We start from the raw sequence: 20,823 nt of genomic DNA on the forward strand, positions 1-20,823 counted from the left end.
GACACACTGATCCAATACAGAGAAAATAGCATTTATTTCCTTAAAACAAAATTAACTTCAGACAAAAGTTATCCAAATGTGTTATGTAGCTGTTATTTATCCCTCAAGTAACAAGCTCATCTCTGTCTCTTATTGGTTATTGCTTATTTAGAAAGAGGGACACCACTTATAGAAAGCATTGAATGAATAGTTTTTGAAAATCACCCTCAGGACACTGACAAATTCAGAATAGTGCACACTCAAAAACTGTCACACAATTTGATACGCCTTTTCCATTCACATGCCACAAATGAATAAAGTCTATTTTTTATGCGATTTGTGCCGAGAGGCTGGGACTGAGCTTTACAGGAGGATGACTGATAAATAATGCTTTAAGTGTTGTTTTGATGAAAGGGGTCTCAGAGAACGTATAATTAGAAGTCATTATTACATTGGGTTGCCCTTAAAGCACATTTACAAGGAAATTTTAGATTTGGTGAAGTGGCATACATTCATAGAAACCAGAATACTAAGATAAAACTATCGCACTGCTTTAGCTTTTCACCACCAGGTCGACTGCTGTTCAGGAATCTTCAATTTTCCACCAGGTAATTCCAGCATTGTTCTTCATGTGTTATTGTGTCTGAAGCACATAATTTAATAGTGTAGTTTTTGCCTGATATGTCTCACTGTGTGCATACTGGCAACATTTTCTTTCATGATGTAGCTGCTGAGTAACACTAAAGTCATTTTGTACTGATGACTATACAATTTGTAGTAATTGCAGAGTAATTTTTGGTGCTGAGCTTTAGGGGGACAACCCAAGACTGTAGCCAATTAACTGAAATAGCAGATTGGATTTGTGCATTTAGGTTTTTGCAGAAACCAAATGCATTTTTACTGAAACCCAGAGGCCCTATTTTTAAAATGTGTAAATGTATACATTAAATAACCATTCCATTACCTCATATAATGGAATAGCTCACAACTCCCCCTATTGGTAAAGGTAAAATGTAAATGTTTAATGCTTATCTTTCTTCCACCCACCATTACTACTATATTAATTCTGTGACCTATACATTATATCTGGTCTTGTGTGAGTAAATATCCCATAGTTGTACTGTCCAGTTACGTTGACTTCTCTGGACAGATGTCTCGCCGTGTGTCAGACCTGTCTCATGGTGTGCCGTGCCTCTTTTGCAGGTCAAACCGCATTGCCCAAGTGCTAAATGCCTGTACTACTCACGCTATAACATTACTGCGGTGCGTACAGCTGAGTGTTTTGATGACACAGGCTTTGAAGGTGGTCCATGGTGGATCTGCTTACAGAGGTCAGACCGGCAACTCCTATCTGTGCGGCCTTCTTGGATATCACTGTCTCACTCAGGCTCCCAAAGGCTGTTTCTAGGCTTCTCACAATCCCTTATGTAAATATAGCAGCGAGTGAATGCATCCTGTTGAACCCAGGGGGCTGCGTAATGGACAAATATAGCGCGCTATCAATGGATGTTATTGATTATTCCTGCACAGCTCCTGTTTTTCTAATTAGTGGTGTAAATTGTATTCTTGGATGGTTGTTAACACTTTAACTTGATTTCTGCTTTATAGCCCATACAACACATATTTAAGGTGTTTTTCATTGCATTGTATGCAATTAGCTGAGAGGCATTTATTTCATTTGCACACATTTTGACAAGACTGACCAACTGCATATGTATTGTCATATATACAGAAATGAAAATTATATAGAAATTAACCAAACACTATATTATTTTTCCTTTATTATACTGTATATTTTGACGAATTTCATATTAAAATGTAAACAGATAAGCATCTAGTGCTGACTAAAGAAATTCTTGGTTGACTAAAAGCATGTACTCAGTAGTTGACTGAAAAGGTCTCAAAAGCTCTCAAAACTATAAGGTATCTCTGTGTACCTGATCCAAACTGCACTCACAACATTACTACACGCTAGTTTATACAAAAACACGTATTTTTGTGGAAAAAAGTACTAGGAATCTATGTACAATATATTTGTATGAATCATGAGTTTAATCTGCCATTTTACATTTAAATACCAAAAACATCTAATCTTCTGCTAACTCACTTGCTCACTAACTTCTGCTGTTGTCCCATGTGTAAATCCTTATAATCAAAATAAAATTATTAGTCAACTAAGACACCATCGACCGATTAATCAACTTAATGACTAAAGGACTACAGCCCTATAAATATCACAGAAATTTCACTTGCAGTAATATTTTTGCCAATAATAACTTTGCCATGAGTTAAATTACAGCTCCTCTCTTATGTTTGTAGTCGTGGTGGTCCCTTCGGTGCGTTGGTATTCGGGCACATGTGTGAGTCCGTCTGCTGTCGTCAGAATGACTTATCACACAGGTGCAGCTCATAATCTTTATTGTGTCAATGTTATGGACCACAGCGTCATTAATCAAACAGATTCTCCACATTCTCATACACAGCACTTCTGAGCAACAATATTAAATACATGCTCTGTAGTGGGTGGCTGTGTAAATCAGAAACAAGCCACTTTTATTTCAGTTGTTTCTGGCCATAGCAAATCATCTACCCCCATTTTATTTTATTGTATGTATATATTTATTAATTTTTTGTTGATATGACATAGCACAAATTGGATAAACTAGTCCTGATCCACTGCTGCCCTACTATGGCACCTGCTATTCCCAGCAGTCTCCCATCCAAGCATTAATCAGCTTCAGAGCTCTGACCAGATCGAGCATTGACAGTATGGCCACTTGATAGACCAAGACCATGTTTTTCAGTATCGATTAGCATCAATTGGTACTTGGCTTTCTATTTTTTTTTTTTTTACCCTACTGCCCCCTGCCTGTTTCTCTAAACCTAAAAACATCACTCGTCTGACAACTGTTCCTTTTGATTCTAGCTGCACTGTTGATACTTCAAGTCCTTCACCTCTACCCCGTCGAACCTCAGCACTCCAGTTGGTTCCCTCTCATTCACAACATGTATTCTTTGCCAAGTTAAAACTCACTTTACTGTTGAAAAAAAAAAATCTTTGCTTTCTGAAGTAGTAGCTGTGGTGGTTCATTGGGTCAGCCTTAGATCAGAAGTGTTGCTCGTAAATAAGAGGGTCGTGCCACGCTGCCTCCGGAGAGACCAAGAGCAGACGGTAAATAACTGCGGGATCGATGGCTGTCACAGAGCCTCGGCTACACAGTTTCTGGCATGCGAAAAGGAGAGGAACAGAAGGTTTTTATTGTTTTGTTTTTGATTGTGTTAGCTGTAGAAAGAAAAAAAAAACAGAATAGCTGGTGATCTTGTTTGTAATTTCATCAGTTGTTGCTTAGTTGTGTAAATATAATAATTAAATAATTGACACATAATTTCAATAATTTGCAAATATATAATCAACAACATCAGGTCTTGATATGTCATGCAATTTGGATAAAATAATTTCGGTGCCAACATAAGTATATCTCTAAAGGGAAACAAAATGGTGGATATTATCATTGAAACATTTTTGTTGTCTTTTTGTAATTTTAAGAATTTTGTCCTTTTAGTTGTCTTCAACCTTCTAGTCAGTTCATATCCCAATCTCTACCAAAAGGGAGGCTACTTTGAGGAATTTGATTCTACAATGTGTATAAAACATTTTCCTATACAACTCCATTCATTTAGCTTCATATATTTGATGTCAATGTGTATCTGAAATGTAGAAAGTGGTAAACAGAGAAAAAACATTAAATGAGAAGACGTGTCCAAACTATTGACTGGTAGTGTATATTTTTTTTCAATTCACACTAATATTACTACTTAACTAATACTACTTGGCTGTCTATAAATGTCTCAAACTTTTGGTTATACTCATACTTTCATTCAACTAAAAGTAAAGGAAAAATAGGTCAAACCCAGCATTATCCACTTTGAGTCTCTAATTTCCCTCATTCATACAGGCTGCAGTGCTGCTGTAAGTCTGAATGAGCTCCTGCCTCACAGTAGCGCCCCCTACTGTCATATATACCACATTTTTCCCACCGGTCTCCACACCTCCGTCACACTATCCACTCGTACATAAACAAGTCCACATAGTTTTTGGGGCTGGGTTCCTCTCTTCCTCTCATTCCCTCCACAAGAGCTCTCCAACCCAGCGCCTGGCTCAGACTCGATGAAACGTGTCGAAACATTTTTCCATCCCAAAAGCATCCCATTGGCCGAGATGTGTGTAACTTTGGCCTGCAGTACTTTTTGGCCCTGGATTACGTCTATAATTCTCTTTAGGTGCTAAGAAGATACTATATTATGGTATTCTTGGCTGGTCGATTGACACCAGAAAGGGAAGTGTACCTTGCCAGATTTGGTTTTTAAGGAGTTGACCTGTGAGACTGTCCACCGCATGACTTCAAATATACACACAACACTGCAACAACAGCACATAAAAGAAAATGGTCCTCAAACCAAACCTGCTTCCTGCAATTATCTTCAGCTCTGTAATTGTACACCGAGATGCCAGAATACCTCCATCTCTGTCCTCACAATTTGTACCACCATTTGTCGCTGTTGTTGTTTTTCCTGATTGCTAGTGGCATCCCTCTCCTCTCTCACAATACCAATGTGTCAGTTCTGAGTAGATGACCTACTTGAGCACAATTGCACAAGTGCCAAAAGGACCTGGGTGTACAGTATTTTTCAGGAGTCTGGTACAATGGTCATTTATTTAGATGTGGGTGTTAGTTGGTTGATTCATTTAAACGTTTCCTGTATTTGTGTGTAGACATGATCATTCCTGTAAGGTCATTTGTTCATCCTCTCAGGAGCAGTCCGAAATGAATCTTCAGATCTTAAACCCAAATCTTTTAGAGGAACACCGAGCTGGAGGATTAGCCAGCAGAAGGGGAAGTCTTAGGACACAGTAGCAATCAACTGTGACAAAATTATTAAATTGTCTTGTGAATATTGTGTCATTTCTACATCTGGAGTGTTTTATTACATTCTGTATCAAGATTACTTCCATCACTAAAACTACTTCTAGCAGCAAGAATCTTGTGGCTTGGTGTATTTTTGTGTGTGTCCATATTTCAGAATAATACCTTTTCCATTGCAAATATGATTGCCTTATCAGAGGTCCATGCTTTTAGAGGTCATAGTTTAAATTTGTCTCCCTATTTGCAATGTTGGCAACTTTGGCAATTGTGTCATTTGCACATTTGGTATGGTATTGTATTTGTATCTTCTTATTATGTACCCTTGCAATGACTGTGGAAATTGTCAATTATGGCATTGATGAATTTTTAATTCTCCCAGCATGCTCGGTACTCATCTGCTCTGCTCTTGAATGTTATTTTTTCCTCGTGTTTAATTGGAGCTGAAGCAGCATGACCCATTTTGTTTGTGGAGAATGTGCATTTATCGGGTGCTCCTCAGAAGGTGGCCTTGAGCCTCATTTGCAGTGCTGTGGTGGAGTAGAGTGTGTTTCAGAGCTATAATACAGATTATTGAGGACCTGTACAACACAGTGGATGCATTACTGCATTATGTAGTACATAATGTTTCTTTTTATGCACCTCTCTGAATCACGAATGATGCATTTATAAACCAGTCATCACATCCTGACCATTGACAGGTGAACTGAATAACATATGTCTTTGCACCTTTGGGGTGTTTTTACATGGACCGAACTATGATTCTGTGTCAAACCAACAGCGGTGAAGCAGCTTAAACTTTTCTGTTAGCGGATCCACCAAGCTTGTCTTAATCAAGATGTTTTTGCTTTGCCTTGAATGTTCCACAATATGGCATTAAACTTCTCTCTCTCCATGGAGACATGCAATCTTTTGAAGCCATCAGGGTAACTTACAGGTCAAATCTGTGGAGCGGTGAAAGGGCTCACAGTAAAATTTCATGTTTTTCAAGGTATTTTTGAGTAATAAAAACATCTGCAGTTGAATAAATGGTAAGATATGTTAGTGTAATGCCATACTGTTGAACATTCCAGGGACAGCAATATCCATTGGGACAAGCAGGTATTGGATCGCCAGAAATGTTGCATTCAGTAATATGAGATAAGTTAAAGATGCACTGCCTTAAACTGTATCTTATACTACAGAAGTGGATTACTTCCATGTAGTAATAGAGTCTTATTTAAAATCTTATTACACTTGGCTGATCTTTACTAAAGAGATGATGTTGTTGATGACATACCTGTGGTTGAACTCCCACTGCGACCTCACAAGTGGAATTGGACACAGTATGTACAGAACAGAGCACTTTTGTGCTGTTGCTCACTTTTCTGAATGAGGCACAAAAATGAGGAGCTCTCCACAGCCTCCACTCAAGTGCACTGCTCCGGTTTTTGCACATTTTGTTCACAAATGGCCTTTTGGAGTATGCAATATGGTATTTTTAAAGATAACCATTTAGCGGGCTTTGCAGTTAACTAAAATTTAACAACTGTTTCATACAAGCAGCTTTACCATTTAACCCTTCTTAGGAAAAAATATTATTTAATCAACTTGCATATGCAAAATGGGCTAATCCTCCAGTTCCAGCAGGTACACTTGACCAAGACATCGTTTTGTGTGGAGAAGACTGCTATACTGGATTATTCAAACAAGCACAGACTCAGTAAAACATAAATCCAGGTCTAATGTTTTTGATGATGGAACATTACAACACGTTCAGAAGGCTAAAAGTCAGAGTCAGTTTTGCATAAGAATTCACGCTTTCTCAAATTTCAGGTAGTAGGGATTTGTGTGTTCAGGCCACATGCCATAAGTCTGTGTATTGACTGTGTTCTGACTGATCCAACAATCCCCACATTGTCTTTGCTAAAACACTAGCTAAGCTTCTATAATCATTCATTTAGCAGTCCTTATAACAAATGCTTTTTCACAACTTCAATTACATAAGATACCATAATTCCCACAAAGCCTGACCAATGCAGTCCATCTTCTGTTAATTATTAGTAATATCCTAATAAGCCTGTCCAATGCTAAATGACCAATTCAAACAAAGTCATTGTGCTGGTGACAAAAATATCCAAGTGAGATTATAAGCGGACATAATCTTCTTTCTTAAATTCGTCTCCATTGACCATCATCCCATCCGCCGTGTTTAATCTGGGAGTAAATATGTGATTATGTATGTGCTGATCCTACAGGAAATGCTAAACAAGGCTATTGTAACAGGACTGACAATAGCCATGGTTTTAAGGTTGAGCATAGCATTAGAATAACAAGACCTGCTTTACACTCAGATTTGTGTTTAGCAGCAGGATTCGTTTAGCTGTGTTAGCTCTATGGTGAGCAGTTGTATAGACTGATAAGTCACCTGCTTGGTCCACCACAATATGAATCTCAGCCTCCCACTTGTCAGCTTGTTTGTGTTAAACCCTGAGCCGAACTGCACGGACCAAAACTCTGTCGCCAGGTTCTAACTTTGAGGGTTTAATGTGAACCCGCTTGTAGCTTTCTTGGAGAGCTGTTTTGAGTTTTCCTATGTATTCAAGTATTGTTTTACAACAACAAAAATAGAGAGAGGAGTTCTCTGGTCAGTGTCTGAGCAGCACGAAGGGGTGCACAATGGCAAGGGCTCAACTTTGACTTCACTGGCTAATGTGACATTAGACTAAACTGACAATCGTTGCTCAGTGTGTTAATCAAAATAGATCTATCCGTTTTAAACCCTTATCATATTTAATCAACATATTCATGAACTTATATTTAAATGTTATTTATCAATATTTCTTCCCATTGTTTTTAATTATCTTTTTAACATTGGGTTACACAGGACACTGAGGACTTTATTCAGTGTGTTTCCACTCTAAGCACTAGACTAAAATTCAGGCGCTGGCACTAACAGTCTGGGTTCACCTGACAGAATTCACAATTGTGCACATTTGACGTTGAAACTGAACTCTCTTCCCATAAAATTTGCTTTCAGTAACATCAGTTAAAGGTACACAATGTAATTTTACCTTACCTGGAATGTTCCACAGTATGGCATTAAATTTATACACCTGGCATTTTTTTAAATATAGCAGTTTTATTGATAAAAAAAAAATATCTTGAAAGCGAGCTGGGTCACCTTCTCTACAAATTTCACCTACAACCATGAACATAAGCAGGTGGCAGATCTTTTCCAGATGTTTATAGGTCTGCAGTAACAGCACCTGAATACAAGACAAAGATGAGGTCCAGAAAGGAGTTGAAAATGGTAGAATAATGCATAATACAGAACCTTTTCAAATTATTCCCACAATACATTGCTTTTGTGTTATAATGAAGGCCTATATATAATGTATTATGGGTTGAGCATGCCAAGCTGTGGGCTGTTATTTCGTCCTCAACCCTTTCTCTTGGTGTAGTTTATGTTCGTGACGTTACCTGGCAACTCGCTACAAACAAAACCTGTTACAACACCTGATCATCCATTCTGTTTTTTTCATCATAATGCACCAATCGAAATCCTACTGTGTGCTAATGACGAAGGTTCTCAGGGTCCAAAACTATAATTAGCCCAAACGTATTTGCTTCATTTGAGCAACTTGATTTAGAAAATGTCCATGATCAGAGTGACCCTGTTGAATCTAATGGTGCCATGAGATGTTTGTTTAATGTATTCACTGTCTTGGACTTGTGTTCCTGTTTTTTTTTCTGTGGTGACATAGTGCCGGACTTGTTTGTACTCCAGCCTCACAACAGGTTAAATTCACAGATGGGTGGGGTCTTTCTCTGTGGAGCTTGTATATTCATTATTGTTTCTGGATCTCCAGTTTTCCCAACCTAAAACATGCTGAATAAGTCCTTTAGCTAAGGTGGTCTTGACCCAGCCAGGCTCCCAAGGTGCTGTACTGGGGGCTCTTAAACATTTCCTCCAATGATAGTGAAGGAGTCAAATATAAATGCACATTTCCATTTTAAACCTTACCTTTTGCATGATTTCTAATTATATTGATGTATTTATCTAATGCTTTTCTTATTTTGTTAGAAGGTTTAATCTGACGAACACTTACCCTCAGAATAGTAATTGTTAGAGAAATTGTATTTCTGAGCTGTACTGAGGGCACTCACTGCCAGCTCAGCCCTTGGCTTCTTGCTTCTGAAGAGTGCAGATGCTATCCTTGCTGCTCCTTTTTTACCTTGCTTTAATCATTTTACCTCTTGCAGTGCTGGAAAATCTGTCTAGTTATGATTTTCTTAGTAAACCAAGACTTTTAAACAATAAAAAAAGCAAATTTTAGCAAATTATCTGATGAGCCAGCAACATGTCCAGGGGAAGAAACCAATGGAATTCTTTTGAATGGTGTCAGAACTATCAAAAAGAAATAAGCTACTAGTGACTTCCAGTGGTAAGCAGTCCAGTTACTTTCAGAGAAGAGGGTGAAAAAATGGCTACTTTCAACTTAAACCCGAGTGATAGTGTCTTTTCCAAAACTTTGTAAAGACCAAAATATCAAACCAACGCAGCAAGAGATTAAAAAAAAACAAACAATGCTAATATTGTTACATCAAACAGTAGACAGCTTATAGACAGCTTTTTAGCACTGTCACAGGCTGATGTCAACACACGAGGAGTTAAACAGCTGATTGCACACGGGGGTGCAGTTGACACCAGAATGGAACAGAGTGAAATCTTAAAAAGGGATTTCACTAAATTATTTGATGAGCTTGATAAAGTGGAGGTTAATACATTCATCCATGGACCTTTTTCTAACATAGACAGAAGGAAGATGAACAAATTTGCCCAGCTGCTTCAGGTGAACACGTGGCTGTTTAACGCCTGTGCGCCCAGAGGATTGCATTACATTGAATTTCTGGAAACAAGAGGACAAGTTCAAGGGAAATGGCCCGCATCTGAGCAGAGGTGGGGTGAGAGTGCTGACAGATAACCTTCTCCACGCTCTGAGGCACCAGCCTGGACAGGGTCCTGTGCAGCCAGTGAGAGAAAAGAGGACTTAGAGAAGCATTCCTGCTGTGCCAACCAAAGCCAAAGGGTTAGCACCACCAGCAGCAGAATCACAACTACCCCGACCACCTGTCCCAGCGAAGGGGACAGGTGACCATTACCAGCAGCACCACCACCTCTTCGTCCCCTATGGAATGATTCAACAGCACCTCCACCTTCCCCAACAAACAATTCATCACCAATGTCACTTCCCTAGGACACACAGGGCCTCTTCTGGACGTACAGTCATGATAAAGGTAATATCAGCCTAAGGCCCTATGATGGATCTATATTTGCAGTTACAACTAGCTCCTCCAGCTCCTCCGTTGGGACCATAAGGCGTTCCCAGGCTAGCCGAGAAACATAGTCCCTCCAGTGTGTCCTAGGTCTTCCCTGGGGCCTCCTCCCGGTGGGACATGCCCAGAACACCTCCCTAGGGAGGCGTCCAGGAGGCATCCTGAGCAGATGCCCGAGCCACCTCAGCTGATTCCTCTCGATGTGGAGGAGCAGCGGCTCTACTCCACGCTCCTCCCATGTGACCGAGCTCCTCACCCTATCCCTAAGGGAGCACCCAGTCACCCTACGCAGGAAACCCATTGCTTGCTGCTTGTATCCTCCGTCTTGTCCTTTCGGTCATTACCCAGCTCATGACCATAAGTAAGGGTAGGACCGTAGATTGCCCGGCAAATCCAGAGCTTCGCCTTTCGACTTCTTTACTACAACTGTTTGCAACAGTAAACAGATTAACAAACCTTCCAGCTCTGCTGCCATTAGAACTAATTTCCACATCTAAGTGTATTGAGTTTGCAGTATTCTTTAATGACAAGGTCCAGAGCATTGATGATGTCACAAATTACACAGTGCAAATAACAACCCTGCAGCCACTGAGTCACTTTGCACCTGTAACTGACAAAACTGTCCAAAATATCATCATCAGTTTGCTTCCATGTGTTACCCTCTAGATTTCTAAAGTCTGTGCTCAACAGTTTGCTATGACCACTCACATAGTTAACATGTCATTTCAATCTGGCACATTCCCAAGAGCTTTGAAAACTATGGTTATCAAACCTCTCCTAAAGAAGAGCAGTCCTTATGCTATAGTACTGAACAATTAATGATCCATTTCAAATTTGCCGTTTTTGACAAAGTCCTTGAAAAAGTTGTTTAACAACAGCTTATTAACCTTCTCCAAATTAATGACTGCTTGATGTTTTCCAGTCAGTTTTAGACCCCATCACAGCACTGAGACTGCTCTTACCAATGGCAAAAACCTGAACATTGATGCAGGCATAGTCTCACTCTGTTCTCAGTTCAATTCAATTCATTTTATTTTTGTAATGCCCAAAATCACAACAACAGTTGTCTCGAAGGGCGTTCATGTTTTGGTTGATGGGGGAAACCGGAGTACCTGGAGGAAACCCATCCAGACACAGGGAGAAACATGAAAAACTCCACACAGAAAGGCCTGGGCGACCCGGGGATCCAACCAAACCTTCTTGCTGTGAGGCATGAGTGTTGCCACTCAGCCACCGTGATATACACACAAAAACAAACAGCAAAATCAAACAACAGGAAAAGTCAGACAAAACAAGAAAAATCGGCCAGGCGAGGAGGAGGAAGACAAGGCTAGGAGAAGGAGAGCCGGGCGAGGAGGATGAGAGCCAGGCGAGGAGGAGGGAAGTGGGTGGAGGAGGGCCAAGTGGGGAGGAGGAGAGGGTCCATCTGTCATCGGGGCATCTGAAAGAGTTACACTCCACAGGGGGAGTGGGACAGGGGTCAACTTGTGAATAGCATTGCTGATGAGAAAATAGGAGGAAGCAGAGGATAGAGCTCAGGTTGCCATACTTCCCCCAGCTTGTTATCTCCTACTGCAGCCTGTCTTATCCCGGGTTTTAATGTCACTCCCAGCCAATCTGGTCATAGTTAGTTCGGAGTGACATTAAACTAAGTAACCTGGTCATAAGCTATACCGAAGAGGAAGGTTTTAAGCCTGGTCTTAAATACAGAGACTGTGGGGGCCTGTTTAACATCAGCAGGGAGTTGATTGGAAATTATTATAAATATCACAGCTTTTTGTTTTTTCCAATTGGGGCATGTAATGGAGAGTGCGAGGCTAGGCTAGGAGAGGTGTGTAGAGGTGTGAATTTGGGTTTGGGGCTGAGAATTAGACTGGAATGAGAGATGATGGCCACACCACCACCTCGACCTGTGCTCCGGGCACTCTGAAAGTTCATGTGACTTGATGGTGTAGATTTGTTTAGTCTAACATAATCATTTTCCCGAAGCCATGTTTCAGTTAGGGTTAGCAGATCAATATTAAGGTCACCAATTAGTTCATTTATAAAGGGATTTGGAAGAAAGAGACCTGATGTTTAGCAGTCCACATTTTACACACTTAACCATGTTATTTATTTTATTAAGTTATGAGATCTGACAGCTTCCTTGTCAGAGTTTAGGGGTGTTTTATTTGTGCTTTTTGTACGTGGGGCACACACAGTCTCTGTCTGTTTGGAGCTGTTCCCTCTGACTGAGCTGTGCTTCACTGGTCTAAACTGCTCCCTAACGTCACTATAACTGTGCTTCCCTGAGCTATTCTGCGTGCTAGTCTTACCTGGTCAATCTAGACAGGGCGGAGCCAGCCTGCGTGGGATGGATGCCGTCTCTACGTATAAGCCTAGGCTTCCCCTCAAATGCCCTCCAATTATCTATGAAGACGACACCATTCTGCGGTCAACCACTGGTTGACTGCTGAAAAGCGGCTGTACATTTCACAATTGGTGTAGGTTGGGAGGGGGCCAGAGAAGTACACGGACTCCGACATCGACTTAGCCAATTCACAGACTGCAGCTATCTGTAACTTAACCACCTCTGACTGACCACGGCGAGTATTGTTACCCCCCGCGTGTATAACGATCCGGCGGTACCTATTCTTACTTTTCTTTAAGAGCCTAAGATTCCCCTCGATGTCACCCAGTCTGGCTCCAGGATAACACCGCGTGGAAGCTGCAGGCAGTTCCACGTCCCTGACTATGGAGCTCCCTATGAGTAGAGCAGGGGTGTTCATTATGTCGATCGCGATCTACCAGTCGATTGCGAAGGCATTTTGGGTAGATCACATCCCGTCATCCATCCAGTCACATGACTAATATACAGGACAACCAGTCAGATTACACCTGACCCTGGGTCACATCATGGGTGCTGCACACTCATAAACAAGCGCGAGTTAGCTTAACCCTATAGCGTCGGATCCTATCGTCACTGATAGAGTGCGGTTGTGGACTTTCCAGCAGCGTAACTCCGCAACCAGTCGTGCTCTCATGTAAATTCAAATGGCGTCTCAAAGCGGAGACATGGGGCTATCTAAATATTTTATCATCATTACGGTAATCTGCCTCTGATGTCCCTCGAAGGTGACGAATGAGAGCGCAGGGGCTGTGGGGATTTTCACTCATTTATTCGATGCGTAAAAGAAAAAATGCAGATGGATGTGTAAAATAGAAGCAGTTGTGTGATAAATGCAGGTAATTCTGATACTTCGTTTAACGTGATTTTTATGGCTATAAAAAAAAAGACAAAACCGTAATCAACATGATTAACTCTGTTATCGCTTTCAAACGAAAAATGCAATTTTCCTCCTGGCTGGCTGTCAGAAGCTACTGCCCGAACTATGCATCCCTCACTGATTCCATTCAGTGCAAGTCAGAGCAGTAATCATCATTCAAGTAATTATGAACATGTAAGAAGTTCAATTGTGTTGTGCAGTATTATCTCATGACATTGTGCAAGGTACATGAAAATGCACTGTACATGTAAGAATTCATAATACATTTACAAATAAATATATGTTTAACAATTTTGTATTAGGTGGTAAATCTTCCAGACACGATCATTTTAAAAGTAGCTCACATACTGAAAAAGTCTGAGCACCTCTGGAGTAGAGTGTCCCGTGTCCAGCTCAGGACCTGTTCTGGACGGGGAGCTCTCTACTCTCAACCCTATGTCCCTGGTCTGCTACAGTCCTATTCTCAGCCCTGTGTCCCTGGCCTGTCCTAGTCCTACGCTTTCTTCTAACTGTCACACACCTGTCCTGGTCTGATCCCGGCTGCATGGGTTGCGCTGGGGGGCTAGTCTCACTAGCTTCGCTAAAGCTACTGCGGTCCGCAGTCCCTACTGCTGCTACCTGACTGTAACTCAGGGTCAGAGCCTCCAATGAGCAGATCCGCGTTTCTAACTCTGAAACCCTGGCCTGCAGGACTGCCACTACACTTAACGCAGCTGTCCCTATCATCGTCAAATAAGCCAGGGTCATCACTCCACATATGGCAACCTGGGCAGGGAAGAGCGAGAGAAGCGGAGGAAGGTTTAGCCATGATGCTGGTCGGCTAGGCTAGTTCAGGCTGAACCGAGAGATAGAGGGGCTTAATCCACGAAGTGCAGAGCAATAGATGCTGAATAAAACTTCGGTGGTTTAACAAAGTATTCAGGCACTAGTGTAGATGTTAAAAACTGCTTTTAAAACTGTAAGGATTCGTGGATTAACAATTTCAGGAGAGACGCTAGATATACAACTCGCAAAACAGAATGCACTCACCCGGAAATGACGTATCCGAACCCCGAAGTCTCCAAAGTCTCAGATCCTGTTAGATGTGAGTGCTGCTTTTGACACTGGCAATCACAGGATCCTCTCACAGAGACTAGAGGGCTGAGTGGGCATCTCTGGTACAGCACTACATTGTTTCAAACTGGTCTTATCTAGAAGACAGGAAGTACTTTGTTGAAACTGGAAACTGTGTTTCAGATCACATGGCTCTGACCTGTGGAGTGCCCCAAGGGTCAATCCTGGGACCCCTTTTGTTCAGTCTCTACATGCTGCTATTAGGCCAATAATACAAAGCAATAATGTGTCCTACCGCAACTGTGTAGATGACACTCTGATCTACGTCTGACTGGCCGCAAGTGAAAATGGACCAGTGGATTCACTCTGCCACTGCATCCAATAACATGTGGATACAAAACAACTTTCTCCAGCTAAACTCAGACAAGACTAAAGTCATATTCTTTGGCCTGCAGAAACAAAGAGAGAGTGTTAGCAGTCACCTCTAGTCTCTTTAAAAAACTTTCAAATCAGAATAAAAATCTAGGGGTAATAATTGAGCCAAACTTGAACTTTAACAGCCACATCAAATCAATAACATCTGAAGCTTTTTACTATAGATTAAAATGTTGCAAAAATTAAAGGTATACTGTCTAAACCAGGTGTATACGCGGATTTGTTTCCAGTAGGTTAGACTACTGCGGCGGCCTGCTCACTGGCCCCTATAAACAAGCAGTAAGCTGCAGTACATCCAGAACTCTGCTGCTCAGGTCCTGACTAGAACCAGGAAGTACGAGCACATGCGTCCTGTACTCAGGTCTCTGCACTGGCTCCTGTGGCTCAGAGAATAGACTTTAAAGCAGCTCTGCTTGTGAACAAGTCTCTCAATGTCCTAGCACCAAAGTACATCTCCGACATGTTAGTGTCATCCGAACCATCTCACTCAGGAACAGTCTTCCTGAAGATGTGAGACACGCCTCTACTTTAACCATGTTTCAATCCAGGTTCAAAACAATTATGTTTAGCTGTGAATATGACTGAAAGGTTTGTATTATTCTTCTCTTTAATGTTAATTTTATGATGATTATTTATGTTTTGATTTGTTTCTATTGTGATTTTAATGTATTTTTTATTCTGTAAAGCACTTTGAATTCTTTTGTGTGCAAATTGTGCTATACAAATAAACTTGCCTTGCCTTGTTATCTTGCCCTACATCACCAGAGGTGATACATTGAAACACAGCCAGACTGGATTGCACTAGACTGGAATGGACAATACTATCATAATGTCTTGAGGGTTCATGTCTCCGGGTGCTGGGTCCCATACTGATGTTAGAGAAACTTCCCCTGTGTTAGAACTCCAGAATGATGGCTGTTCTCTTCAATTCTTGCGATGTTGAACTTGATAGTCCAGCAAACAAAATTGTATTAAAAAAAAACAAAACTGAAACAATTTGCACAATTAAATAATCAGGAAAATTAGAACTCTCCTGCAGTTGACATCCTAAACACTACTCTTTTTCCCTCATCTTCTCTAGAATATGATTTGACAGCATATTTCTCATGTCTGTGTTGTAGTGTCATCTGAGGCACATTGACATAACAGCCGTGGCGCAGGTAAAGCCCTTTATTTTGGTTGCTCTGAGTGGTGGAAGTGATGCCCAGGGAGCAGTTGTCTCTCTAGTTCAGCTTGTATCAGTGCAGTAGAGACAGAGCCGGAGGTGTACAAATGCGTCCAGGCCAGAGCAGAGATCAGAGCACCACCCAGGAGTCCGGGCCTAACCAGAGCCGACACCGTGCCAATCCCACACTGGGCAGCGCACAGGAGGCTGCATCTGTGGATGTGGCAGGCAGCAGCTATCAGTGCCGCTCTGTCCACTCACCTTTACTTCAGCTAACACCAAACCTTTTTCTTTTGTGAATTTACTCTTGATTTTTATCGCTTTGGCACATCCTTTTTTTTTTTTTATTTTGCATTGTTTGTTTGTGTGGATTTCTTTTTATGTGTCATTTAATTAACAACTTTGCAATCAGATTTTTATTTTTTATTTGTACTATTTTTTTCGACCCTGCCTATAGGTTTATTTTCTGTTCCATTCTAGGGATATATGTGATTTTTTTTTTTTCTTGACAAGCATTGCAGTCTTGTTTAGATTTTTGATTCATATTTTAATAATAGGATTCTGTTCAAAGTTCACATTTTAAACAAATCCAGAAGAATTTACAAAAAGACTGAAATATGGACTGACAAATGCGCATGTTTGTAGAGATCTAAATTACAGGGTTAATAAAACAGAATACTTTGTTGCTTGTGGAGGAAATTATGGTACTTCAAAAATTGCAGCTTTTGCAATTTACTAATTGTGTCCATTCATATTGTAATTTTGATTTGATTTAATCTTGTAGTCCTAGTTCAAATCTGGAACCAGGTTTTGTCATGATTAGCCTCTGATATACAGCCTGTCAAATCTCTACATCACATTTTCTTTTTATAGTCATCATATTTAGAATAAGGTAGATATATGGTAGATATAAAAGAATGTGTTAACCTGGTCTATGCTAAATGTAAGCTCTAACTTCAATACAAAGTGCTTCCCAAGGGCATGGCTAAACAATTTACCGAATTGAGCCACACATAACAGAAAATCATGTCTGTGCCATGTATAGCGTCTCTATAGCTCCCATTGTTGTTTCTGAAAGGCTGAACAGGAACTGCGAAGCAATCATAAAGCACGCGGGGAAGCAATTTCTTTCTCTTATTCAAGTGAAAAATTATTCTGTGCTGCCACAAAAGACTCCCTAACAAGGTGCTTTAAACTCTCTGGCAGTGCGTTGCTGCAGGGTGTCAGAGAATGGATAAGCTATAAATGACGCTTAAACTTAAAAGTCTGTTTTGTGTAATGGCAACATTTCCTCTCCTCTCCCGCATGCTTTTGATGTGGCGCTAAGATTAACAGTACTAAATCTCGCTCTTTAAAAGTCTCAAATTAACGACGCGGACATAATGAGCCCATGGTAGATGGCAGCCTCCTTTGATATAAATTCTTTCTTTATTTAACGATTTCAATGTTTACATGTCTTGGTCAATGTGCGTTATTAAAAAAACATGTCATTTGAAGTGACAATAGAGGGATACGCAGCCACCGAAGAATGTTTCTTTCATGTCTCAATAATCCTCTATGATGAGACGTGCACAATGTGGTTGAGTGGCTATGAAATGCCAAAGAATCCATGCACTTGTGTGTATTTACAGGTGTTATACAGATATCTATATGTCTGATGTGCTGGTCACCCTGAGATGGTGCTATATGTAGTTCGTAGATAATTCTTTTGTTCAGAATGTAAAGAGGTACCTGGTGCATTTTATACTACTGAACTAATCATTTCACACTGCTCTAATAAAGCCACAATGAGGTACCAGTTAAATCCAGAGTACCCCAAAGCTCCATTTTAAACCTGTTGCTTTTTTTTGTAAACGTCTGAGAAGGCCTGTTTTGGGTATCTTTTTTTTTCTATTTTTGAAAAGTGATTCAAAGACAGCATGTGTTTTGCATGAGATTTGAACCACCAACCCCAATGAGCAAACACTGAACTCACAAAGCAATGTCTCTTTCTATAATTTTAGTATTGTTACTCATCTTCATGGCCATCATTAAAGCAGTTTGTACACAGTGAGTCAAATGAATAAAACATTTGACAAAAACAAATCGTTATCAATACCCCCAGATTAGCTGTGTAACCTGCTCTATAATTACTCTTTCACTCTTGAATATAAAACCATATTTTATTCCGTCTGCTATTGACAAATCTGAATCCTTTATATTGCACCGTCCAAAACTACAGAGAAGTGAGTACAAAAGCTGCTCCCTGATGTCACAATTAGGACTGGCTCAAAGGTCAACTCTGATCTGGGCCTGTCGCCATATTGAAAATCAAATGCAGAGTAAAGATCCGGGACATTTTAGATCTAGGGAAGGTCAAAGCGGTGTCACTGACTCCAGTTCAGGTCTCTGGGGCGTCTGCAAAGGACACACACCTCTTAAGATAGGATTGGTTATATTCTCCGTATGAATGATTGGCACCAAATGTCAAGCGAATGCACAGCAGGCAGATGTCGCCGCCTGCATTATAATAAGAGGAGCGCCAGGAAACCAAAGTCGTCTTACATCTCTAAAGATTAGGCCCTTAAAACGATTCCTACTTTAAGTCCTTTGTGCTTTATAAAGCTTTTGACCTTATGTCGAAGGTGTGCGAGCAGTAAAATCAGGCCAGGAAAGCTTTCTTCTACTTTTTGTAAATACAAGGATTAGTCAGGGTTACACCTTTCCACTCTTACTTGCGTTGCAAAGGAGGACGTTGGTAACCTTGTGGCCGAGGTTTGAGCCAGGGTCAGGAGTCTCAGATGGGAAAAGCCGAGCCAGGAATGTCCTGTGCATCTTAATTACACTCCTCTCTATGTGTTTGACCTTGAGACAGCGTTTCAGCCTGATTTATTTAAGTTGGTTTTAAGGTGAAGCTGGATATATGCAAGCTCACCAGTAGTGTTCACAGATTTGAGGGGGGTAAAGGACTGTACTTGATTTTTTTTTTCTTTTTTTGTGTAGTTGAACATACTTTGTGTTGCCTCAGTACAGATATGATATGAGATATGCATAAACCGCTCTAAGCAGCAAGTTTTAAGACATTAAAAATCAGGTGACTTTTGTGCTTGACAGGGCAGTGCTCCCGTGACCCACCCGGAAGATGAGCTTGAACGCCTCACTAAGAAGATGCTGTATGACATGGATCACCCTCCATCTGAAGAGTACTTTGGTGAGTCAAATGCAAAGTAGTGTTGTCACATTACTAATACTTCAAACTCTATTACAGTATGAGGTAAAAGGCCTGATACCCAGCACCAATTTTGTTGCCGCAATGATAAAAGAAAACTTTGCATAGAATAGAATTAACACAAAATAATAGTTGATACAATAATGTTAGTATGTCGTACTTTACATGGTATGTGTGAAATGGCTTTAGAAATAAAGTGCAATTAATTGATTGATTGATTGATTGATGTAGCAAAATTAAATTACAGGGAATAACTTGAGAGAAATGGAAAAATGTGTATTATAATGTATGCTTGTATTTGAATACAGAAATATAGAATATGAATTTGACATTATCAACAACAAACTAATTGAATCATAAGTATTTGTTCAACCTTACCAAATAATACAGAAAGTCTGTCCTAAATCCTTGTACTTGAAAATGACCACCATGCAGTACTATCCTTTCATCCACACTGATGATGGTGGCCTGTTGCCTTAGAAACTCAGGTCTCCTATTTGATCTATAAGTTGATGCCACTATTCGCTGCTCAAAGGCCAGTCTCATTATAGCCTGTAGTGTAATAGTGTTAGTGTGCACACTGTGGCTCTGAAAATAGAGCAGTCACTTCACAATGTAGCACTCATAGGTGAGAGTTGCTAAAGTGGCTAAAATTAACCTGTGAGTCACTGATTCACACGTCACTAACGATAGGATGCAATTGTAGGCACATTCAATCCGTTGGATTGCTTTTTGTTAAATCGCTGAAGCAGTTTTGTAAACATTATCACTCCTGGCGACATCACTAGAAACACATCTGTTCACGCCAAAATCATTCTGGAAGGTGCCGAGGAAGTGTAACAAGTGTAGATTGGCACGGAAGCTAAAAATGGCATCTTGGAAAAGTTAGATTTTGAGGTTGAGAGTATAGAACCGTTCACTAACCTACAACTTTATGCCAAGGTCTTTCACAGACTTTTAACACAATACGATGTTATTATGTCATTATTCAAACCAAATTAGCTGAAGTAACCACTGCAGACTTTATAAGTTCGTTTGTAAATTTCAAGGGGCTGTTAATCACAACATAGATTTGGAGCAATAATTTACTATTGCAAATTTTATTTATCAAGCATTTAGCCCTGAACTAATGGTTCACTTACAGGTTTAATATTATGTACCATGCTAGTGTATTGGAAGTCTTTTACTAAAATGCAGCTCTATCTTCATTTTCTTGAAATAATAGCTACAGGTTACCAGGTAATAGACATGCCACCATTCATACACATGAAGTAATTGTAGACGTCAGTATTATTATTATTATTATTCCTGTTTTTCAGAATACTGTGTCTGTCCATGGCAGCAAATTTCCAACAGGAGTCTACAGGTTCAGTGAAGACAGGGCATCAGTGCGATCAAAGCACAAGAGCCTAACTCACAATGATATAATGAGAGACAGATAATGCCTTTGGACACATGGCACATTCCTCTTTTTGA

The 20,823-nt window shown here is 40.4% G+C and overlaps 2 protein-coding genes across 3 annotated transcripts in view; one reads left to right on the top strand and one right to left on the bottom strand.

Moving 5' to 3' along the window:
- zbtb11 (zinc finger and BTB domain containing 11) overlaps positions 1-20,823 on the bottom strand; it is a 505,104-nt gene that overhangs the window by 322,182 nt on the left and 162,099 nt on the right. The window lies entirely within an intron of this gene.
- lpp (LIM domain containing preferred translocation partner in lipoma) overlaps positions 1-20,823 on the top strand; it is a 154,127-nt gene that overhangs the window by 91,619 nt on the left and 41,685 nt on the right. For both annotated transcript variants that reach the window (XM_033964915.2, XM_033964916.2), the window contains one exon: positions 19,233-19,329. In XM_033964915.2, the coding sequence (XP_033820806.1) occupies positions 19,233-19,329 (97 nt within the window). The remainder of the gene's footprint in view (positions 1-19,232; positions 19,330-20,823) is intronic.

Source organism: Periophthalmus magnuspinnatus, chromosome 4 (assembly GCF_009829125.3).
Source record: "Periophthalmus magnuspinnatus isolate fPerMag1 chromosome 4, fPerMag1.2.pri, whole genome shotgun sequence".
NCBI classification, from domain to species: Eukaryota; Metazoa; Chordata; class Actinopteri; order Gobiiformes; family Gobiidae; genus Periophthalmus; species Periophthalmus magnuspinnatus.